Source organism: Lissotriton vulgaris, chromosome 1_1 (genome assembly GCF_964263255.1).
Source record: "Lissotriton vulgaris chromosome 1_1, aLisVul1.2, whole genome shotgun sequence".
In the NCBI taxonomy this organism is placed as follows: domain Eukaryota; kingdom Metazoa; phylum Chordata; class Amphibia; order Caudata; family Salamandridae; genus Lissotriton; species Lissotriton vulgaris.
In genome coordinates, this window is record NC_141685.1 from 446,580,795 (window position 1) to 446,606,404 (window position 25,610).

Here is a 25,610-nt window from a genome sequence, read left to right on the forward strand (position 1 = left end):
GCCCTTTGAAGTTCCCATATCTAATTTTAATTTGAATATTTAGTATTAGCAAACATTTGTCGTTTATATACGTACCATATTCATTTATTTAAAAAAACACACACAAACGTAACCTAACTTGCTCGACATATAGAAAGCACTGTTTTGGTATTGCGGATTCCCTTTAGTCCCGTTCAGTCTGTTGATTAAACCAATCATCCTTGCATCACAAACTCGGTATTCTCGCGCATCGTCCACGAAAGAGGTCTAAGGGGGACGCCGTTCGGTCTCAAATTGTTTGGCGTGCATCTAATCGCCATGTTGGAATTTCCATATTATCCATCGTACATCAGATGTCAAAAGTGAAACACGCTTAGACGTGATTCCATTTAAAAGAATACAAGTGTTGTTTTAATTTCTTAAAAACACAGCACTTCTAATTTAAATTTGTTAGTTTTACAAAGAGTAATAGTCAGCTAGTTCTATAATAAAATATTTACTATTTTCAACTTTGTGTGGGCATCAAATAAAAATGTTCTTCATTGCGGTTCAATTAATCCAATTTTGGAATTCATATATTACTATTTTACTAAAGCTTTTGGGTGCGCTCTGAAGTATACGGAAATGGACTGGAACGTTACTGTCTGTTGGTCCTTCTTTTATGTCTGCACATCCCTTTCGAGAAACCGAAATTGGCGGGTACTGAGGAGAGCGACAGTTTTGGGACCTGCTTCGAATTTAGTGAACTCCAGCACCCTTGTTTATTGAACTCTGTTAAACCTCTCTGGATTCGTAATTTGTGTGTTTGTTAAAGCCTTCTCTGAAGAAAAGAGGCAGCTGTGCGAATGCTGACACCCCCGGGAAACTGAGCAAGCTCGTGAAATGGTAGTTCGCGCTGCCCGCCTGCGCTCCGCCACCTGCGGCCTCTGAGCCGCCCCCGATCGTTCATATCTGGCTTGTGAAATCTGTTTGTGTTCCTTTGAAACATCATGCCTGGAGTGGTGTCCCCCAACGATGCCAAGCATGGAAGCCCCGCCAAGAAGAGCCGCCTCTCCCTAAAGTTCTTCCAAAAGAAGGACACCAAGAGAGCCCTGGATTTCGCCGAAGGGCGACAGGGAGAGCCGACGGAGGCGCCGACCGACAGGTGGGTGTACATTCGCCACTTGAAGTTGTTAGATATCGATCAGGCTTCAAGTGATTCAGCCTTCGTGTCAATTGCCCTCCCTCCACCCCCATCATCCTACAGCCCATTAACATTTTGACTTTTGTGGTATCACCTTCCTCAACGAGTCCATCCCGTCTAACACTGACGTTTGAGAGATAAGTTGCCACTCATAGAGTCTTAATGCTACGATTGATTGTGACCACAACTTGCTTCCCAGGTCTGGTGGCTCGTGAGTGTGCCGTGTGGGGATGGCCAGAGATGAGCCTTCCTTCAGTTGTACTGTGAGATCTCTGAACATAACCGCACAGATTGAATTATCGTAGAACAGAAAGTACCGCTATAGTGTTTTAAACTGGATGAAAATGCAAGTTGGGGAGGAGGGGGGGCGGGCGAAAGAGGCCTTTGTATCAGAAGCGTAATTAAAATCGCATCAGAATCGGGCTATTTCAATAGTAATATATCGGCAGATACATCGCACGATCGTACAGAAATATGACTCGATATAATGGACCGAGAGCGCTCTTAGTTGCATGTAGGATCTTTACATGTTGTGCTACAGAGAGATGACATTAAAGGGCTAATGCATGGCTAATAGTAGCTTCCGACGTTGTAATAAAATCTTAGGTAGCTGAAATTTGATGCCATTTCTATGCGCTTGGTGTGTGGCTGTAATTGGATATACTGTGAATGCACTTAGGTGGAATTACATTGTAGAATAAATCGGTAGCTCGTCGTAATCAATTACCAAATAGCTTGGGAGGAAAGGCGATATTGTCATTAGGTTCAGGCAGTTGGTGTGTTTTAGCCTTCAGAATGTCTTGACATGTAACTAGGAATCTACTCTCAAGTGCTTGGCAAATGTACTAACAGAGGAGAATATAAAGTAGCGCCAACAGCACCAGACGTGGTACTCTCGTGATGTTAGTGAGTGTAGAATGTTCGAAGCTGTAAGGTATACTTTAGAAAACATGATAATCTAGTGAAATACTTGAATTTGTGAGGTGAGTTGGGGATTTAGGATAGTTATATAGTTTGGATTTTTTAAATGTAGTCTGTCATTAGAGATGATCTTTTTAGTATTGTGAACTGTTATCATTCTTTCAGATGTGACCCATGCCATCGAAGTGTATTTTTTTAATTTTAAAGTTAGTCCACATGTTTCCAGAGTGATCGTGTGATTATAAGACGGGTTATACACGTGGACTAGAATTATCTATGTTAAATTTATAAATAGTGATCTTTAAAAGATATGAAAGCTACAACTAAAACATTCAAAAGCACCCTTATTATGGGCTATTAACTGTATACTTTTCGGTATGTGTGTATGTATGTGTGTGTATATATATATATATATATGTGTGTGTATGTATGTGTATATATATGTGTGTGTATATATATATATATATATATATATATACACATACACACACACAAGAGCTGTGCTTGGTTCAGTACTGGAGTATTGTGGAAATCTGCTGCCCATGATTAGGGTGTATTGATGCAACTGTGCGTGATCTTAATAGTGTAATATAAAACGCCTGTGATTACTAGCATTAACTGCGAATAACTGGCGGGAGCTCGTAAAATGCTATAATACACTGGGTTCATGTTTAAAGTGTGGTACGTGACAAAGTAAACTGCTGATGTTACACACAAAGAGATGGTGCAGATGACATACATACATCAAGTCGTCAAAAGGGCAATTCTAACTCAAGGTATATTATACTGAAAGTGCAATTTGGCAACACCTAAGGTAATGCATATGTGTCCCTAGTGTGCAACGATGGCATTTCAGACGTTGGCTTTAGTTTTACTGAAAGAACGTTGGGACAGAGAGATTTCCTGCATGGTGCATGTGCACCTCTGCTTTGAGTGCCCCAGCTGCAGCGATATCTTCATTTTTTGGGGCATGGCAAAAATGGATTATGCATGTGCACCATGACTTAGGCTTGTCTAATGGATTGTATTCTTGTTCAGATCCGGGGTGAGTGGGAGGGGGGCGCACCGTGTTATCTTGGTTGTGGTAATGGGCTGTTACTCTTACCCAAAGTGAAGTAGCACAAGCACACTGGTGGCAGCATACTGTGTGTGTGCATTAGTGATCAGTAGAGTTAACGGGCCTTTTTACCCATGTCGCTGAAATCAGGCCTACTGACCCACTCATGTAAAGTTCTACTGCTGTGTACCTTACTCGTCCTTGGCCTACATCATGTTAGCATGTCAGCCTGTGCTGCACGCAGGTGATTGCATGTGCTTACTTTAATGTATGTGTGCCTGTGTGTGGGACAGTATATAGACGCCTCTGTCCCATATTCGAAGCCCAGGGCATTGGAAAGCCATGTAGAGGTGAAGGAGAAATCCCAGACAAATATATGGATTGTCTGCATTCCTGAGAACTGGGTAGGACACACACTGAAGCAAGGGAAAGCTAGGCTCTCTTGTGCACTTCAAAAGAGTTGTTTGATTCTGAAACTTTCACTGGTCAGTGGGGCTTGGACACATATCAGGAAATGAGGCTGATAAGGAAACCATGAAGAATAGGGCTGATAGCCTTTGCAACTTTCACAGGCACACATCTGTGAGGCTGGCATCCAGGTGTGATCTTCTAGTCAATAAATTGGCCTGTGTTTGAGACTGTCAAGAGTGTTGCTCTTGCTGTGGCAGACTCCTTCATAGACCAAGGACACAAAAGAGGGGTTGGCACTTCAAAATGGGCAAGGCCCACAATATGAACTTCAGAGACTAAAATACTAAATAACATTGTGTCTGAAAATGTGTTATAAAAAAGGGGGGCTTGAGCATCCTAAAATTCTAGCTGTGCATCAATGTATAAAAGCTCAGCCAGACTTCTGGCTGTTTTGACTAGGACTGAGGACTGCTAATATCCTGGCTGAATGAGGGACATTCTCCAGGAGAATCAAGGTCACTTGCCCTGGAGCACTAGCATCTGCCTTCCTGCCGAAACCAAAGGACCCTGTGAGTAGGAAGAGAGTGACTGGGAGAGTGACTGGAGGGAGTGAGGTCCTCTAGGGATCCTGTCAAGTGGATCCCTGAAGCACACAGTATGAGATTCCAGTCCACGACAGGACTGACACACCAATCAGGACATATGCCTTTGTCCCCCTCCCCCCACCTATATGCCTGGTGGGGCTGCGGTTAAGATTAAGGGCATCGCCCTTGTTGAAAATGGCCCTTTCTAGGGTGCTTTCCCTCAACTTTTTTCTTCTCATTCCTAGTTTTGGACTGCTCTGAATGTTAGCCGTAGGACTTTGGCACTGAATGGCAGTGTCAATCGAGTACAAAGCGCTATGCTAGTCATACACACGATTAGCTGATTCGAGTTGGCTGTAGCCCCTTGTAAAGGGGTAGGACATCTACCCAGGGCATGTATCTCGAATGCTCCTGCCTGGGCCTGCAGCACTGTTTGAGCTTCCACCGGGGTAGCTCTTCGATTATGCCGCCTGTTTGCCCTGGTGAGGCCTGGGTGTACAGGTTACTGTTAATTGGTCTGTCATTTAAAAAGCTATTTGCCAAGGACCTGCAACCCTCTTGTTATATTTGAGTTCCCCCTTGTGACAGGGTAAGGTGTTGGGAAGAGGTTGTGCGTGTGTGTGTTACGTGTAAGGGTCGTGATAGCACCTGGTGGTGTGTTCAGTACAACCGGGCTTGATTCTCGCATTGGATTAGCATGGGGGAATGTAGAGAGAGGCTATTGAGCAGTATTTTCTATGGGCAGAGTAGTAGCAGTTTCGTGTACGGTATTGATGATTTTGCAATGTCAGATCCTCTTGCACTCATGGAGAGGATTCAGCATTACGTGTGGGCAAATGTCACTTTTGGGAAAGTGAGCATTTCGATGCTCATGGCTTTGTGTGCCTGTCAGCCTGTCTACAATTGACATTGGGTGTTAGGTGGACAGCTATATCTGTGCATTGCTAATTGAAAGCCATCATTTATTGGCTCATGGGAAACTGCATACCTCTGACTGAGGGGACTTTTTCATATGGCTATGTGGGGATGGAATTGACACCTGCAATCTGAGGGGCAGGGTCGTGGCACCACTAAAGATAGTGATTCAACCTTAACCTCCTGGGGTAGAATGGCAGACAGGACAACATTTAGAGAGGGCCTATGCATTTCAAAGGTAAACTCTTGAACTGATTGCATCTTCAAAGGCCATCATGGGTATAACTACTGGGACTTTGGCCTCAGCAGCCAGAGATGCTTTTGGATTTGGAACCATACTATGCTGGTATGACTCTGGGACATCGACACAAGGGATGGACCAGCAACTGGATTATCTGCAGACTTGTGGTGGCCTGGGACTTGTCGTGCTCAAGAAAAGGGACTATCACTTGGTGGATTTTGCATGGACGTTGCTGGCCTCCTGTCCACAAGATTCCAGGGACACAAAGGATCTCACTGTTTCCATGAGATTGTAAGTACTGCACTGGGTGCTACGGAAACGTGTGGAAGTGATGTTAGATGGGGACAAGTGCCAGCATGACGTACACCATCATCATGCTGTGCAGAGGAGTGTGTCGTAAAGATCAGCAGCCACCTGAGGTGCAGACGTGAGGAGATTGGGGAGTCTTGTAGAGCCTCATTGACCAGTGCTTGCAACCAAGAGAACCTGTGCTTGCTTGTGTTCCAGAGCTTGTCGTGTCCGAGGGTGTTGGGGGAACCAGAGCCGTGACTTTCTTTGACCTCCAGAGCAATAGGACAACAGCGCCTGACATCGCAGCTGGCTCCCTCTCCCACCCCACAATGTACTTTGTTGTATAGAATATTGTGACGCAGCCTGACTGGTTTGTGTGCCTTGTGGGCACCTGCATCTGAGTGTCTGGAATTACAGCAGTTCACACCTCCGCCTGAGGGAGAACATTTCTTCAGAATTGGAAGCGCGCCAGCTTCCTGGATCACAACCTTTTTGTCTACGGGGTGTGGGTAGTGGTCCCACACTCGTACAGGTCCCGTTGGGCACCTGGAGTTCTAATCCAGATGGACGAAACTGTTTCTTTCCGTGTTAGGTGGTTCCGGCTGCCTAGTCAACAGGGTGCGAGCCGGGGCAACATGTATCATTGGCTGGTGTAGTTGACCACGGGCTTGGTCACGAGACGTAGTCTAAAACCTATGACAGACCTGTTTGCTAGTGGGAAAGTTGACAAGTGCATTTAACTGTGAAGTGTATGTAATGTGTATCTCTATATGATTTCAGAGTATGCGTGTGTGTAATACGACATGTTATAACATGGTGTGGAGTCTTTTTGTGACGAATGCAGTGTGTTGCGAGGGTGATGTTGTGCCAATACTTTACACTTTGGCTCAGCTCTTATGATGAACCTGACTGCTCTTAGGATAAACCTGACTGCTCGGTGCCAAGCTACCTAAGGGTGAGCACAGGTTATCGGACACATATATGGTATTAATTCTAGCTAGAGCAGTGGATTCTGTCTGGCTTTGATGCGTCCCTGGCAACCAGAAAACGCTTTGTCTAACAGCCCTGATGCATAATGGTGACAGAAGCGGGGCGTTGCTGTGAACCTACATTCCACTGCTTGCGCCCCCGCCCCCCTTATATAGCATTATTTTGTGCAGTGCTGTGCCCTAGCCTGCTACTGTTTACGACCTCCAAATGCCAGATGGGGTGGTGGTGAAGATTACATTCATTCCCTCTGGTGCTCCACTGTGACAGAAGTGAGCTGTTGCCCTGTGCTTTGCTGTGACTCGGAAAGGCCATTGCCCGGTGAGCCGTTGTTCGCAATGCCCACTGTGTCTCCCCTTTGTATGGCAGTTGGGGCTGTGATGTAGATAAGGGCTGTTGCCCTCGTGCATCACTAGGACACGAAGAGATCTGTCTCGCTGTGCTGTGACCTGGAGGGGCTGTTGCATTGTGTGCCGCAGTTTGCAACCCCAATTTGCCATGTGGGGGCTGTCTCCCTGGAGAAGCATGCAATAGTGAAGTGTAGGAGGTTGCATTCTATGGAAGCAGAACATCGCCTGAACCACCCGCAACCATAAGCACCACAGACGTACAGCCGGATTCAGGAAAGACTTCTCGCATGACTGGAGGAGTTCCATGGATGCCTGCTGCCTCACCCATAGCATCCAGACTTCTGCTCGCTGCTGAGGCGCACCTGTACTTTTTGTACTACATCTCCAGCAATAGTGGCTAAGACTGATTGCTGAGTTGCCAACCCTTTGGGGGAAGTCGCTACAGTGATGAGATACTTTGACTTTTTAAAACCATTGTCAAACTTCTAACATTTGTACTTGCTGAGTGTTACCTCATGCAAATGGGGATAACTACAATACTTTGACAGGGAAGTGAGATTCGGGATCTTACCCGGACAGCGCTAGAATGCTGGCCTTATGAAGACTGTATTTTATTTGTGATGTCTCATTTCACTTTGCATTCATTTATAAACCTACTTTTTTCATAAAAACAAGTATATGGCTGAGCATTCATTTATAGGGGTTGCTGAGTGTGTTTTGAGTCTTATGCCCCCTTCTCACCCCTAGAAGCCTATTCAACTCGCCCTACCACTGAGAGTCAAGTGCTGAAGGGGTTCTTGCCCAGTTGCTCAGAGCCTACAGAAGGTCAGACCCCAGGACACCAGGAGTTAAAATCCCCAAGCCCCACATGTGGGCCAAGTAGCTCCTAATTGATCGAAAGGGGCTCTGATAGAACTTTTTTGCTTTGAGCCTGAATGAAGATAGTAGGTCTCATGTGAATTGTATCACCACAGTTACCAATCTAATCACTGGTCCTTTCTTAATGTACATTTTACTGAGTTTAAAAGGCTCATCTAGGTTGGCAGTATATTGACTGGATTTTATGAATGATTATGGAGTCTGGTTGGGTGCACAAATCAGAGATTTGTGATAGAGAATGATCATTGAAAAATCTGCAAGACAGGAGACTTTAATTTAGCAGACTAACAACGGGCACAGACAGACTTGATATAACTAGAGCGCTATTTTGATAAACCTGGCAATTAACCCGATCGTTAAGGGGCACTGAGACTCCATCCCGGTTCCCCAGTTCCAAAGTCAACATTTCTGGATGTTACGCCACATCCTCTCAGACAGAGATCGAATGTTAGACGCTGTTTTTCTGGCTTCAAAGTGATTGTTTAAATGCCATTGTCACAGGCGCTCTTGGTACATGGCTGCTTAGTTTACATTCTTCGAGCATCCCAGAGATTTCCTCCCACCTCCCTTCTCATCTAAACTCTCAATGTCTTCGTGTAGTGCTATATTCGTGGGTTACCTACTAGACGATTTCAGTTTCTGCGCATTAGAGTTCAGAGGTTCAGAATTGCTAACTTGAAAAGCAAACTTGTTTTGCTGACCGTATTCAGTTTGTATGCCCTTCACGTAATCACAGCGCTTCTTAACGGGTGGTACCATCCCTGGGTATACCCTTTGCCAATGAATGGTCAAGAGCTTGTTAAGTTCTTCTGTTATTGGATGGCTTGTGCTCATTTTCTAGTAGCAGCTGTTGGTCACAGACTGCTGCTGTAGAGTGGGCTTTTTTTATATAAGCCTTTAACAAAATGCTTTTGGAACTAAAGTAGCCTCAAACCTCAAAAAGTGACTGGCAAAATTATTAAAAAAGAACTGAGAGAGCATCTTCATAGCATTCTTAACCATTGCCAAACATCTTAAACCTGCAGTGAAGTGACCCAGCCATCTATATGTTGTAACACTTCTTTTCAGCTCATTAAGAAACACAAACCATAGCAAACATGAATGGACTATGCCAGGGTTTCTAGAGTGAGTGAGCATAAAAAAAAATGACACTTGCTCAGGTTCCAGAGGCACGGGGATTCTTATTAGGAAAAACTTCCCACTGGTGATACAGCAGACGTGAGTTGACGATCAGGGCCGCTTCGCGGCACTAACGTGTTAATGGGAAGGGCGGTTGTTTAATTTTGTCTCTGTTTACATTCCGCCTGCCGTTCACACGCACGCCCTCTCAGCTCTCACGGCGTTGTTGCTTACACTGCAAGCAGCGACACTTCTGGTAGGGGTGACTTTAATGATGTACTTGATGGCACATTGGACAGATTCCCAGTCCGGTCAGAGATACAGGGTGGGCGACGTCTTCTTGGTCTGATAGACGCCCTAGGGCTGGAGGTACAAGCACCCTACCGAGAAACACTACACTTTCTATTCCGGGGTCCATAACTGTCTCACACGCATTGATTATTTCCTGTTATCCACAGACGGCTTGCAGGGCATAGAAGAAGTAACTATTCGCCCTAGGGGCATATCGGACCACTCTCCAATATTGCTAAAACAGGGGTCTCCAACCTTTTGTGTAGTCTGAGCTACTTCTGGTCAGTGAAAATCGTCGTGAGCTACTAAACCCAAGGAACTCGCACATTTTTCCGAGCAAACCCCTTTGCCCAGTTTCCTTGACTATAAGCCTCATTTCATCACAACCCATTCTGTGGTTTGAACAAAATACTTGAGTTCCCTAGAAACACTGAAACTTAGGACTTTTTGGCCCACCAGCCAAAAAAATCAGGCCGCAAATAGCCCAAAAAACACAGAGAAGAATTGGCACAGCCCACCAGCCAATAAAATCAACCCACAAAACCAACCAAGGCACTGTTCTGTCAGGCCAGCCCTAAGGGCATGGTCTGCATCACCTGTTGTCATTCCCACCCCACTGGCCTCTCGAGTACGGTCCCATAGAAGGGCATCACCCCCGTACAAAGACACTCAATAATAATATTTCACAATTGTGGCCAAATACAAAGTGTGTATTACTAACAGACATACTTTGCTTGCTCCTGGCCGTGTTGTTAGTGAGATGGAATGAAAAGTTAGTTACAGTAAGGGGCTGAATGTGGAAACCAGCTGTTGCGCATATGATCATAAATCCACCATTTATATTTATAAACTTGTTCAAGAAATTAGCTGCTTGCTGACAGAACAGGTCTTATCCAGAGTGAAACTGACTTTTTTTGCACTCCTTTTTTATTAACATTACCTCTTACAAAGCCTGACCTTTATTGGACAGTGTGAAACTACAAGCTCCAGCATGCATTGTGCTGTGGGCTCAGAAACCAAGACTGTCTGATTCTGAAAGTCTCTGTTAGTGTAACGAAGCACACATGACTAGCTGTGACCACTCTGTGAAGTAAGCTGCGCAAAATGCTTGCTTTGTTAAATCAATGAAGCAATAACACAGCAAAGCCTGGGACAATCGGGCCACCTGCCTTGAAAAACACACAAGACTTCATGATGCTTGCTGCACAGAGATCCCTCTTATGCAGAGAAATATGGAATGCTTGAGGGCGGACTGCACACAAGACACATAGAAACACCATTCATGCCCACGCTGCACATAATCAGTGGGGCTGCTGTTTAACATGACCCTGCCCTCTCCTGCATCTTACCTTACCTGATTCTCTGATATATAAGGTGGTAGGCTAAAAAGGCAGGTGGCTGTGGGCCTGGCCAATTCAATACTACTCACGCAATCTGCAAACCTGCTCTGTACTGGCACTCTTCGCACACAATGATAAGCGCTGTGTCAGGGTGGGGAAGGCAGGAGGCGCAGGCACAAGATGTGCCTGTAGAAGAGGAGCGCCATCCTCTTTGGCCCACCCCCACCCCCACCCAAGCTCAAACTAATCTGAGCAGCTGCTTTGGGTGAGGGCGGGCAATGGAGCAAAAAAAAAGCCTAAATTATGGCGGATGCAGTGGATGGACGGGTCTGTGTGCCTTTGGAGATTGGATCTACAAATAATCTTGAGGCACCCATAGCACTACGGAGGCGACCTGCTCCGCCCATGCTAGCAGTTATCTAGCAATATAGGTGCAATGGATAGTGCACTGTTTTAATGGAGGTCGGGCAAAGATCACCATTAGCCGTTTCCCTGGTTTGAAAGTACACGAAGGGGCAGCTAGATTAAAGAGGAGATGAGGGCATGAGTAATGTTCTATTTCCGGCCTTGGGATTAAGGCAGGGCTGGGGTGTGCTACTGCATGTATTTTTACCGAAGTACGGGGAACTACGAGCCACAGGAAAGTTATGCAACTGGATATTTAAGTATGCCATTTCTTCAATAGTGCGCGGGACCGAATGAAATTGTTTCTCTTACCTCCTGCAGTAGTCAAATGTAAAGGTGGCAGGCTGTGCTGTAGGCACAAAAAAGGCAGATGGCGTGGGTACGGGCAGTTCTATACTGCTTGTACCACCGTCCTTGACACACCTGCTGCTCTGCAATGGCCTCACCCTGCCACGCCTGCTGCTCCATACTGGCACTCGTGCACAAAGAAAAGTGCGGTGCCGAAGTGGGAAAAGCAGAGACACGAGATGTACACGAAGGAGAGGAGAGAAACGTCATCCTCTATGCCCCGCCCCAGTTAAGTTCAAAACCAATCCGATCAGCTGATTTGGGTGAGGGGAGGCAACGGAGCCAAAAAAAGCCTGAATAGCCCAAACAACACCAAAGGGCTACTAAATTGTAATGCAAGCTGCACGAGCTACTCACAGAGTCTCTGCGAGCTACTGGTAGCTCGCGATCGACCTGTTGGAGACCCCTGTGCTAAAATATACCCATCACCAGACTTACAGAAGACGTATGTTCCCGGTACATGCCGGCTTCCTCCAGGTGGCACCTCTCATGTCAACCCTCACAAACACTACCAAACAATTTTTCCAGGAAAACCTTGGCTCTGTGGATTCACCCAGCACGCTCTGAGAGGCCTATAAAGTAGTCCTTCGAGGGCAAGCAATGGCTTCAATCGCAGGTCACAAGCGGGGGCAACGGGCGGAATTAGATAGCCTTGAAGAAGAACTAGCCGCAGCAATAACAGAACAGGAGGCTCACCCTTCTCCGCCGTGCGGTTCGTCTTAAACAAACTGCAGTTGTGGCTTACCAAAGGGAAGTGGCGCAAAGCAAAATCCAAGCCACTCATCATAGGATATACGAGATTGGGGATAAAGCAGGGAACATGCTAGCCTGGCTAGACCGAAAAGAAAGAGCGAATAAAGTCATTGCACAACTGGCATCGCTTTTAGGTTCCACGGTCTCTGACCCTAATGGTATAGTCAACAGCCTGGTCGACCATTATGAACAAATATATGCTCCCCGGACGTCTTATACGGTTGCGGAAGCATATGACTATATTAAGGATCTAACGATCCCAAAGCTCTCCCCTGAAGCAGCGCTCCTGTTAGAGGCGGACATTACCACTGATGAAATACACTGGGGTCTGGCAAGGCGCTGGGGCCAAATGGGCTCCTGGTTGAACTGTATAAAAGGACGGTGCAAACAGCGGCTCCCTTCTTCCTAAACATGTTATCTGACAGCCTCAAGGCAGGGGAGCTGTAGAGGGATCAGCGGCTGGCCACAATTATCGCAATCCACAAGCCTGGCAGACCGGAGACGGACTGCGCTTCCTACCGGCCGATTTCTCTCATGAATGCGGAGCCTAAGATTCTTGCCAAACTGCTGGCGTTGCGGCTGACTCCACACCTCTCGTCCTTAGTAAATCTGGACCAGTCGGGATTCATGCCACATCGGAGCACGGCCCTCCACCTCCGTCGGCTCTACGCGGTCCTGGCGTGCACAGCACATATCAAGGAGCCTGCAGTCATCCTCTCACTCGGCGCTACTATGGCGTTCGATACAGTGGAGTGGCCCTACTTGTTTGCAGTGCTCCAACACATGGGATTCGGTCCCAAATTCTGCGCCTGGATTCACTTGCTATACACTAAACCCTTGGCGCATGTCGCCGCCAATGGGCACATCTCACGAGACTTCCCTCTTGGCTGAGGCACGAGGCAGGGATGCCCACTGTCTCCGTTGCTTTTCGCGCTGATCTTGGAACCCCTTGCGATCTTGATCAGATGGAAACCCTCTATCAAAGGACTCTGCTGGACCAATAATGGGAGGATCGTATATTCCTATACGCGGATGATATCCTTTTATATTTCACTTCCCCTAAAAAATCTATTCTTGAATTACTGAACTTCTGGGAGAAGTTTGGTAGGGTGTCGGGTTATAAGACTAATTAGACCAAGTCCATCCTTTATGTCCTCGTTGGCCCCCCGTCTGTTTTACCCGTGAGCAGCCCCCTGAGAACCACGACGACAGCGTTCAAATTCCTGGGTATTTATGTTACGCCGGACCCAAACGAATTCTACGCTTTAAATCTCTGCCCCCTTCTAGAGCGGTTTAAATGCGACGTTAAAGTCCGTTCAGTCAAGGAGCATTGATAGAGCGCGCAGGTCACCCGACTAATTTTATTACCAAATACGCACACATGGGCCCATAATATATTTTATTACACTTTTGTCTTAATCAGGTAACCTACACACTACTACCAGTAACCCTATACCTTGCTATTTATTCCAATGTACCTGACTTGCCAATCCTCGTCACAGGTACCTAAGATCACAATGGATCAAGGAGCTAGCTGCAAAATAAGTAGACAATACAATACAATATACAATTGCAAATGTTTGTACTCTTTTATAGTAACCACAGACTCAGGAAGTTTTGAAAACCTTTATCTAATCATCATCATGTATGAAAATTTCATTTATAAAGGACAGGGGAGAAAAGGAACATATGTAATTGTTTTAATCGAGACGTTAGGAAGACAAGTTTCGATAAACACCCACACAAACTTTATATTTACCTAGGATGGAGTGAAGACCAACCTTGGCCACGGGTCAGTTGGGAAAGACGGGAAAGGACCCTCAAGGACTTAGATTGCCAGTAGGCGAGCAGGTACAGCTCATGGACAGTCAGGACAGGATAACCCCAGAATTTTAGATCAGGACCGGGTTCACCAAAGGGTACGACCAACACCCGCAGCATCGGTTGCAACGCCTGCGCTACTCCCTCTCTGCAAGAAATCTGCCAATAACCCAGATTGGGTTTTCGAACCTCCCAGCAAAGTGCTTCGCCAGCACTTAAGGTTTCCCAACCCCGAGTGGGTCTGTGGAAATTCAGACAGAGTGCTCCGCAGCTCTCTGTATCAGTCACCTATAGAGTGTGTTGGGTCAGTAACAGGTCAGCTATTAGGACAATTTCTCTAGCTAAACCTAGGCTAGTTATACTGTTTTTCGGTTCAGTGTACCACCCCCCAAATGTTGCAAGTGTAATGATCCCCAATTCCGATTGGACAAAGGAGGAGGTTGTCATCACACCACATACATACATTTGAGACTTTCTCAGGCTTAATATTCAGTTTTCGTACCCACCCCTTAACTTCTAGCTTCCCATGGCATATGTTTTACAGGGAACAATGAGGTACACAGTAGTTATTACAAATGTAACAAATTCTAGTACAGATCAGCTTCTTCGGCTCAAAAGTTCAGTTTCCCAGGAGCATCTTGGCCGTGGCTGCCAGCTGGCTGGGTTCCACTGCTGCATGGTTTACTTTTCCCCCATCACGTGACTGGTACCATACGGGCTTCCAAAAGGGAGTAGTAAGCACCTCCCAGGCCCAAAGAATACGATACATGAAAAGCAAGCAAAAACAATTTAGAAACACAGAATAAAAGATTACACTGTATACCATGAATGGCTATAATATATCCCTTACTTTATAATAACTATAGCGTTATGAGTAAGTGCAGAACAAACTGCTTTGCAAAAGCGGCAATGCAAGCTTAGAGTATGTGAGAACACAAAGCAGCCATCTTAATTGCCTTGCGCATGAGCAACAAATTCCCACCAGAACTGCGAGTACGTCACGTCACATGGGTATGACCGACGCATGGGCAGACTAAATTCCTGCGTAGCAGCAACCATTTTAGAGGCAAGCGTATTAGAATTAGTAAACACATAGGCAAGCTTCACTGGGACACATCATGTAGTGTCGAAATGTGCAAAATTAGTAAGACAGACAGGTTGATTTAGTCTATTACATTATTTGAGGTTCTTGATACAAGCAAGTCGCTTAACGTGCAAATCCTTGCTCCATCAGCATTATATAAAATGATGCACTCCCGCGCTTTCTGTATGTGCTTGAAAACATACTCCCGGACAAGCCCTCAACTGGATTGGATCCGCTCCTTCATCCCTGGCAAAACGCAGCGGGCAGACTCCGCCCCCCCCTTCCCCCCCCCCCCCCCCCCCCCTCACTGTTTCCTCTCGGACCCTACCACCTGCTGAGTCCCCCCAGGGCTCCTCTCTCAGCCCGACGCTCTTCAACGTCTACATGGCTCCACTCGCCCCCATCATCAGAGCCTAGGGAATCAACATTGTGTCATACGCAGACGACGCCCAACTCATCCTCTCCCTATCCAAAAAACCCAACACCGCCAGACGTAACCTTCGAGAAGGCATGGAAGCAGTCGCCAAAGGAGTGAAAAACAGCTGCCTACAACTAAACGCCAACAAAACAGAAGTACTCCTCATGGGCCCAAACCCCGACGCCTGGTGGCCCCCGCCATCGGAAACCCGCTAAACCCCACAGACCACGCACCCAACCTGGGAATCGTCCTGGACTCTGAGCTCTAAATGGACCGCCAGATCAACTCCGTCTCGTCTTCCTGCTTCCACACCCTCCGCTTCCTTCGCAAGACCTTCAAATGGATCCCCCTCAAACACAGCAAGACTGTTACTCACGGCCTGGTCACCAGCCGACTCGACTACGGCAACGCACTCTACGCCAGAATAAACAAAACCTCACCCGCAAGCTACAGAACATCCAGAACGCCGCCGCAAGACTGGTCCACAACCTGCTGAAACACTGCCACATCTCGAAGCACCTGCGCACACTCCACTGGCTCCCCGTCGAGGTTAGAATCACCTTCAAGTTACTCACCCACACACAAGGCCCTCCATGACACCCGACCAGCTTACCTGACCGGCCAACTCAAATTCCACGCAACCCAAAGGACCCTACGATCAGCCCAGCTCTCCTACGCCGTGGTCCCTTGCACCAGAAAGCCCAAATCAATCAATCATAACATTTGTAAAACGCACTATTCGCCCGTGAGGGTCTCAAGGCGCTGAGGGGAGCTGCTACTGCTTGAAAAGCAGACCGGGAGGCCGCTCCTTCTCCTTCCTCTTGGCCAAAGCCTAGAACGACCTTCCGCTCCACCTCAGACAAACAGCATTGCTTCCCATCTTCGCAAGAAACCTCAAAACCTGGCTCTTCAACGGACCCCCTCCTTGATGGACTGGAACTTGCACCCCCCTACCCCAAACACCTTGAAACCCTTACGGGTGAGTAGTTGCGCTCAACAAACGCCTGATTGATTGAAGGGCATATTGGTAATAATGATTTCATTGACCTTTTATGGTTTCGTTGTTGGTATGGATGTTTCCAAGATATTGAGTGATGTGCATATAGTGAGCGGACTGTGACGTTATATAGCGGTAGAGGTGTCAGTAATGCAACAAAGCGGTACTCAAAAAAGTGAATGGTGGAATGATTGAATTAATCTGATATGCTGGTAATTACTCTCGACCACACTCTACCTTGTTTGGTTTCGTCTGGTCCTGTTAGAGCTAATCTGATAATGACTGAAATTGCAATTGTATCCTGATTGATATCAGTGATCTAACGCTCCTGCTAGTTTGACTGTAGTGTTTGACCCAGTGATGCCTGTTTATGTCTGCAAAGAATGTGCCATACAATAACAAGTTATAATACCTTTTATTGAAATGTACTAAGTTTAATTTTCTTGACCTTGTGTGTTGGGAAGCTCAGAAAAGGTGGCAATTTAACACTGATGCATAATTTGTGCCAAGGAGTTTTGAGTGGGCACCATCTCTAGACACCACTCTGAATAGTGCAGTATGGTACATATCCTTACTGATCGTGTTTGTCGTCTCTGGTATTGTTCGGGATATACAGAATAAACCGGTATGCGTAAAATAACTTAATGAAGACAGCTTGGCACAATTTTGATTTACAGATCCGCAAATTGTCAAAAGCTTGTCTGAACAGATTGTCAATGTTGTTTACCAAGAAATGCTAAACAGAAATGTACAACAGATCTAAAAATTATTAACATCTCAGGCTGTAGTTGCATTTAAAGGTTGTTGCCTTCCTTGTTTTAACTAGAAACTGCAGGCACATCTAGAGCAAATTGGGCTGTGCAACACCTGTACATAACCCTACAAAACAAAACCTAACCCCACATTCTGTTTTACATCACTTCAAAGTAAACCTATGTCCGTTTTCCCCCCTGAAATTTAGTGGAGTTCACATCTCGTTGATCTGTTCACATCTAGTCTTATTGTGAATTAGCTTTGTCGACATGGCTGTACATGTTTATCAGTTTATTGTACATTTACCTGTACTTTGTAAAGTTGTCTTTGTTTTCTGTAACGTGTCCTCATAACCTTCTTTTCCACTCCTTATTAGTGATCAGGTTGTTCCTGCTGTGCAATCATCATCACCTGATTGTTGTGAGAAAAAAGAGTCTCTGCTGCCATTCGCTGGGTTAAGCAATCTTGGCAACACCTGCTATTTAAATAGCATACTACAAGTAAGTCTTGTTATTTTGACAAACTTTATTTTGTGGTGAATGATTGTGTTTAACATGTAATTTCCAAACGTAGTTTGTGAGTAGGCAGCCCCACAGACAGCTTGAAGTCCCCCATTCCGAGATTTCTCTTGTGACCTGTTGTTTAGGTGATTTGTTAAAGAATAAGAAATGCCACTGAAAGTCTTATCCACTATGTTTCTAGTGATTAGATCTGAGATAAATGCTATATGCATAAAACCACTCCTACCTTTCGAAACGGCCCAGATAATTAGAGATGTGGCTCGGTGCACCACTCTTTGCAAAGATACAAACTTGAGTTGCATAGACAGTGAGCAGGAAATGCCCTATGCAGGAACATTGGACACTGGTTACTTGCTTGCCAACACCATTTTTCTAGTCATAGCAGTTTGGTTAAAACGTTTAAAACCAATATTCAAGACACAAAATACCCAGACAAAATTAACGTATGGAATCAAAAAGCGTAAGTCTGAGGAACATTGGAGAGGCTCTAGAGAAGTGGGGGGAAATGGAAATGTTAAGTTTTCAGAGGTGTTTAAAGAATTGGTTGTCCTTTCCAAACCATCTGCTACAGACACTTTGAATGGTATGCGCCCAATTTCTACCAATAACATTTCTGTTTTTATTTTTATTGGTCAACGGAAACTGTTTGGGAAGATTAGTTACATCACAGACCACACTCCTCCTCTGCACCTCAACAACCCAACATTACTCCTCTAGTTCTCTAATTTTCTTAAATGATGCACAGTGTCTTCTATCATCTTGATCATGCTTTGCCTTTCCTTAATCAAGGGGATGAAAGGGAATTGAGGCTGTGACTGTCTAGTTTGTGTTGAGCTTGTTTGTGATGCACATGATGTTAATGAATGTTAAAAATGCAAGTTCTCAAGGACCTGTGTAGTTTTCTTGCTACATGGGGTTGTGAAAGCCTCTTAAAACATTCTAGAAGTCCAGTTTTGATGTTCTCACTCACAAACAATTTTCAGGCCAGGTTTTCAATCTGGCTTTGCCTTAGAAAATGGTGGTTTGTTGGAGTGATGAATTTACATAATTCACCGATTGCAGAAAATCTGCATTTTCTGCGTAGTCACCCAGAATTTCTTTTGCCCTGTGCTTGATTTAGAACTTAGTGCACGTTACCCCTTGCTAACCGGTAGCAAAGTGCATGTGCTCCTCCTTTTTAATATGATCTAATTGGCATACTAATAATTGCTGATAAGTCATAAATATAGGGTGCAAAATGTACCTGGGGCCTTGAAGTTAATTGCCATTATCTTCTTACAGCACCTATTGTACCATCCTCTTCAGTGGCAGTGCAAACATGGCTTTAGGCCTACCATTATATCCTGACTGTAGCAGTGTAAATACTTCAATTCGACCTGTTGAGATAAACCCCTTTGACAGGTCAAGTCTTCCCTTTTAAATATTAATAAGTCACCCTGTGTAGAACGTGTAGTCCAGAAGGCAGCAGGGTGCACAGTATTTAAAAATAGGACATGTACAAATGTAATGTTAGCATGTTCTTAAAGTGACTAGCACCTGTAAGCTATTTTTTACTGTCACAATCTGAGCTGTTCTATGCAGAAAACAAGAGAGCAGATTACAATACTGATACTCTATCTCAGGAATTGGACTACCTGGAAAAATTATTATACATTTACTTTCAATATTTTTTCAAAATGCAATTCTATGGTGAAGTTTGACTTAAATAAATATTAAGGAAAAGTAACTTTTAAAAAGTTAACGTTTCCCCTGCCTGACATCCCTAGATGTTAATTTGCATTTGCTCTCCAGCTTCTTCCAGCCATAGATTAGCATATGAACAGGTATGAAATGTTTCCCAGGAGCAAAAGTAGGCTAACTTGAATGGGCAGAGAAGACTCCTCTTAACCTCATAGAGCATGCAAGGTAAAGCTTTGGGACTGCCTTTGATAGCACAGTGTCAAATCCTGCTTGAAAGGTTTGCTGATATGCATAAAATACTTGAAAGGAAGAGAACAGGATGAAAAACAATTCTTGTGTATCCACTGTTAGGTTGCTGAAGAATCATATTTTTGTCCTAGCAAACTCCCTTTTCTGGGTTTATTGTTGGTACAGCGGCTCCCTCAAACTGGATTATACTGTTAGATGTGGGAGGACACTAGGATTACCATAGCACCCTCCCCACAAGACCTCCAGTTTTCAGAGCCCAAGTTTAGTGTGGCTGAAGACTTTTGCCTTCTTGAAAAGGCCCACTGTGTTCATCCATTGGTTAGGGTTTGCCCAGGAGTCATTTCACCCACTAGTTAGTCCAAGGTATAAATGTGGAACCTATAGGCCCCACTTCAGAACACTCCTGGACCGGAAGAACAACAGAAGAGGACTAGACCTGCTGTCTGTAACATGAGAGGTGCCCTGAAGGACTGGACCTTCTCCCTCTTGTACCCGGGGCAAAGAAGTGAACTCCCTGGGTCATAACTCATAATGCTGACCTCCCATTCAAGCTACAGAGCTAAGTGGCCTTTTTTCAGCTGCTCCCTGGAGCAATGCAACTGGCCTCTGCTGTTGGCATCTGCCTCACTCCCTGTGAGCCTCTAAGTCCCTCCCCTTGGGGCCTGGGTAAAGGAGGAGTTTGTAAAGGAGGAGTTTGTAAAGCGCCTGGTGACGCCATCCCGGCGTGTCCCCGTGGCTATAGAAGGGTGCTTCTATGGTGGTTTGAGACTAAAAGGACTAAGAAGGTGAAATCTTTGAGCAGGACCAACCTCGTTGGTGTACCCAACCTACACTGTTGTGGCTCACCTCAAATTTGCCTAGGGCCCTGCCTACTTACACCATTGACTATAATTGGCACTTTGTGTTTTGTGGCACTATTTCTGCGTGAAACGTTTAAGATTCATATCAGTGACCCCCTTGTTGGATTTTTGTCATCCGTTTTTCTAAATCGGTTTAGGGTTTAATATTGTTTTATAGTTTGGCTTTGTTTTGGTACTGCATACATATTGTTTTGATACTGCAGAAATACTTCATACAAGTATGCTTGTATGCTCTGTGTCATAGCTACCAGGGGATTGGGTTAAGGTTAAATGAGGGGCTTTGAAGGGTCACCCTGACCTTATTACAAAATAAGGCTGTGCTGCGACTTCACTGGACCCGCACATGCGCTCACGGAGTTCCAGGAAGGCACTTTCCGGGTGTGTTTCGTGCATAAGAGTGCTCTGGTGGAGCACTCACTCGAGACTCGGCTGGTAGTGTGGTTGTGCAATGCAGCATTTCACTAGGAGAAAAACAGTGCAAGCCAAGCCCTGGGCACTGCTCACAATTGACAGGAAACTACCCGAACCGCATTGGACTACTGTGCAATATCTGCAGACGAGCTGCACATGGCCGTACAGGGCGCTGCTGGCTGCGGTTATAGAGCCCACACCTGTCTCACTGCCCACACACCTGTCTCACTGCCCACACACCTGTCTCACTGCCCACACACCCGTCTCACTGCCCACACACCCGTCTCACTGCCCACACACCCGTCTCACTGCCCACACACACCTGTCCCAGGGCCCCACACCCGTCGCGCTACCCCACACGCCCGTCCCACAGCCCCACGCCCAAACAGTGCCTCACACTCATCCCACTGCCAACACAATGAGTAGGTGTGTGCATGCAGCCCTACAGGGCACTGCTGGCTGCTGTCATGGGGCCTGCACCTGTAACTAGACGCACCCGTCTCACTGCCCACACACCCGTCTCACTGCCCACACACCCGTCCCACTGCCAACACACCCATCCTACTGCCCACACACCTTTCCCAATGCTGCACACACCCGCCCCACACACCCGTCCCACTGCCCCACACACCCGTCTCACTGCCCCACACACCCGTCTCACTGCCCCACACACCCGTCTCACTGCCCCACACACCCGTCTCACTGCCCCACACACCCGTCTCACTGCCCCACACACCAGAACATTGCCCACACACCATTCTCCCTGCCGCCACACCCATCCGACTGCCCCCCGCACCCGTCCCACTGCCCACACGATAAGCAGGTGTGTGCACAGCTCTACAGGGCACTCCTGGCTGCTGTCATGTGTGTTGCAGACGTGTGTAACTTCTCAGTTTCAACTTTGTCACGTAAGTCTTCCACTCCTCTTGACTTACAGTGAGCACCTTGAGCTTGATAATTAAAACATTCCTCCCAGCATGTGTGCGCCTCTACTCAGTATAACGGTGTGTCGGCTAGTCTGCCAGACCCAAAGCCTCAGTGTACCTTCGACTCTGTGCCTGCGTGTGTGATCATATGCTTTGGTGCACCCCTGTGCCTCTATGGATTAGCATGTCTGTCTCACAGGGTGCGTGCGTTTCTCAGTGAGTGCATGCATGTGTGCTCCTTTGTAGTGCGGTTTCTATGTATGTCTGATTTGTGGGGTCAACAGGGGGTAAAAGACATTGTCATTTACAACGCCATTAATTGATGCTTCACGAAGGGAAATAAAAATAAAACAATAACATTTTCAATGCCAGTAGCTCAAAACAATGTCATTGCGAGACATATTGCATTTCAAATGCTTGATTGTCTATCTGTGAAAGGTTCCCCGCTCAGGACATAGTCTTAGCATTTCATAACTCACGTATTTGCAGTCTAGTATTTTAACTGAACTGAAAAACAGAAAACCTTTGCTGTCTTAATTAGTATTTGAAATATCTGCCAAATATGTCTTCACACGAGGAAAATAACAAAGCACGTACTGCAGTTGCATGGGTCATGACATGGTGCCTGCCCATGCCTCCCCATCACCCCAAAGAGAGCCGCTGTACTGATCTACTTTGATTGGAGAGAAGTAACGAAGCCGCAACAAGATTCATGCTGCCTGATGCTCTGCACTCGTGTGCTTTGTGTGGGACAGACTGATCAGTGGTACTGCCCATGCCTCCCCATCACCCCAAAGAGAGCCGCTGTACTAATCTCACTCTTTGATTGGAGAGAAGTAACGAAGCCGCAACAAGATTCATGCTGCCTGATGCTCTGCACTCGTGTGCTTTGTGTGGGACAGACTGATCAGTGGTACTGCCCATGCCTCCCCATCACCCCAAAGAGAGCCGCTGTACTAATCTCACTCTTTGATTGGAGAGAAGTAACGAAGCCGCAACAAGATTCATGCTGCTGATGCTCTGCACTCGTGTGCTTTGTGTGGGACAGACTGATCAGTGGTACTCAGACCCTCATTCGACCCTCCAAGTCTTTTTCTACAAATGTTCTCACTTGTTTTCTAAAGTTCTCTGGTGCAAGCCTCTCCAGAGGACCCAAGTTTACCCACACAACACAGAAGCACGAGGGCTAAGAGTTTGGCTCCTGTAGGTTGCGAGATAATTAAGGCATACATCTATAGAGCGAGGGCATCCCAAAGAAGGCGAAGAGAAATGTCCTTTTCTCCTAACATGCACACACCTTCTTTGAGCTTTCTTTAAAGTCTGGTTTACGATGATTGAACCATAAAATGTATGAACTGTAGCGTCACAGGTTACATAACCTGTCTTTATCCCTGGCATGTACGCTAAACATGTCAATATTAAGTAGCGAACACTGAAATAAAGTGGACAGGTGCTTAAAGCAAAGTTTGATTGTATAATAGATTTCTTAACGAAGTTTATAGGTGAATATTTTATTTACCCAAGAAGATACCTCTCAACCTTTTGTCTCATCAATTGAAGATGCGGCCTGACACTTAAGAGAGTGATCCTATTAAAGCGTATTCATATTAAACCATTTTTGGAGGGTGACACAGCACAGAAATAGGGCAACCTCCTTTTTAGTATACGGATGGCATTTTTTTGGGTGGGGGATATGATTCAAACTAGACTGGAAGTTATAGAAGACAAATGAAATGATCAGTTGGCTTCAACAAGAATTAAGCCACTGACCTTCATTTTTCCTTCACTTTAACATATTTGAAGCATTAACAACTGTCAGAGCTATCTCAAGAACATTATTTGATGGTTTAGTCTGTCTTCGGCATGAAAGCTTAAAGGGCCAGGTTCTGTGGCACTATTTATGCATGCCAGCTTTCAGGCCATCATACTAGCAAAACAGTTCAGGTGTTTCATGTACTTGCAGATCACACACAATTCAGTACAATAAATCTCACTTGTAAATCTTTACACAACATTTTAGAGTTTTTTTTCCTATTGCAGAGCACAGCGTGTAACTTGTAAGTCAGTTGTTCAAATGTTCCAGCGTTTGTGGCACAGATCCTTGTATAATTTGAAGGTCAAAAGTTTCTATGCTGGCAAATAGTTCAGTGAGTTGTGGACTTCTGAAAACCTCTACAGTTAACAAGCGAAGCATGAAATACATTTAAGTCTTTCAGGGATAACTGACTTTCTGTTGCTGATTGAGGACCGAGAAAGATTATGATTACTACCTATTGGAAAGGGGCCACATATTTTAGTTTTTGTTGCGTGCTATGTAAACTACCCTTATTAATTTAATTATAAACAAACACCTGCATAAGTACGATCTATTTCATATTTGATATCTTTTGCCTTCATTAGGCTTGTGATTTTCCTAATCTTTATTAAGAACAGGATGTAACATACCGCACAAAGAGCAATTGATGCGTCTCCTTGCTATTATGGTATAGCCACACATTTCTTTACTTTTACATTAGAAATCTTTTGTCTTCAGACCCTGCCAACAGGCAGTTTTAGCTTGTTATCCAAAGACGTTTTGTATACACTATAAATATTTATAGAGGGCTTTGGCTCTGCTCATTGCTTACCAACGCGTGGCTTTCTTTAAACACTACAGTAGAGCATGTAATGACAGCGCAGCAGTCTGCTTGTGAAAGACATATTGTAGGATGAGAACATAGATGGGCTTCTAGCCTGCCCATTGTTTACGGTTGGTTGGAGTTACTGTTGCTGTCATTGTTCTATGGCGTTTCCTTGTCCGTCTTGTGTCTGCCCCTCCCCTGGAGCACTGACTATTTGTTCTCCTGCTCGCTTTCTGGGAAGTAATTTTTTCTTGAGGAATCCACAAAAGTGCGTATATTTTCCAACGGTCTTCCTAGTGTGCTTCTCTCTCCCTAGTCCCCCCAAACCTCCTCACCCACACCCACCACCCCGGCTCAGTTTTGTTGTCTCTCGCCATTGCTCCCCCCTCCTCAGTCCCCCTAAGTTCTGCCTAGTTTTCTCCCTGCAAACACCTTCCCTAAGTTGGAGATAGAAGAGGTGCTGGACAAAGTGATCAGAAAATGGGGCACTCCAAGCATAGACCTGTTTGCAAGCCCAGAAAACGCAAAATGCCAAGAATTAGTGTCCAGATTTCCACACCACCATTCCAAATGGAATGCTTTGTCGATAAATTGGTGAGGGAGATTTGCATACGTCTTTCCACTAATTCATTTTATCCGAAGAGTATTGGACAAATTCAAATATTCAAGGATGTCACTCGTACTCATCGCCCCATAGTGGGCCAGTCAATTGTGTGCTCTGGCCTACTAGAGACGTCCATAGTGCAGATCATACCCATAAGGGCATTGCAGGATATTCTAACGAGGGCGTGAGGATATAGCATCTGGAGCCATTCACCCGCAATCTGTCAGCATGGCTCCTGAATACCTAGAATTCGGACACCTTCAGCTGTCCTTCAGGACACTGGAAATACTTGGGGAGGCAAGAAGGCAGAGTACACAGACGTACTATACAGCCAAGTGGATCAGATACTTCCATTGATTCAGGAACCACAAGAAGCTAGAAATGAGGACTGAGCACAGCACAGTACTAACATACCTCACCAACCTACTAAACAATAGCCTGACCTACGCATCATTGAAGGTCCACTTGGCTGCCATAGTTGCATATAGCAGAGGGATAACGTTGAACAGCTTCTTCACACTGCTGGTGGTAAAAACAATTTTGGAAGGATCAAAGAAGGTCGCACGACTGATATCGGCACCAACACCATGTGGAACTTTAACATGATACTC

At 45.6% G+C, this 25,610-nt stretch overlaps 1 protein-coding gene across 1 annotated transcript in view; it reads left to right on the plus strand.

Annotated features, from left to right (window-relative positions):
- The first annotated feature begins 642 nt into the window (after nucleotides 1-642).
- USP1 (ubiquitin specific peptidase 1) overlaps nucleotides 643-25,610 on the plus strand; it is an 87,291-nt gene continuing 62,323 nt past the window's right edge. The window contains exons 1-2 of the mRNA XM_086953398.1: nucleotides 643-1,123; nucleotides 17,504-17,627. Coding sequence (XP_086809524.1) covers nucleotides 969-1,123; nucleotides 17,504-17,627 — 279 coding nt within the window. The 5' untranslated portion in view covers nucleotides 643-968. The remainder of the gene's footprint in view (nucleotides 1,124-17,503; nucleotides 17,628-25,610) is intronic.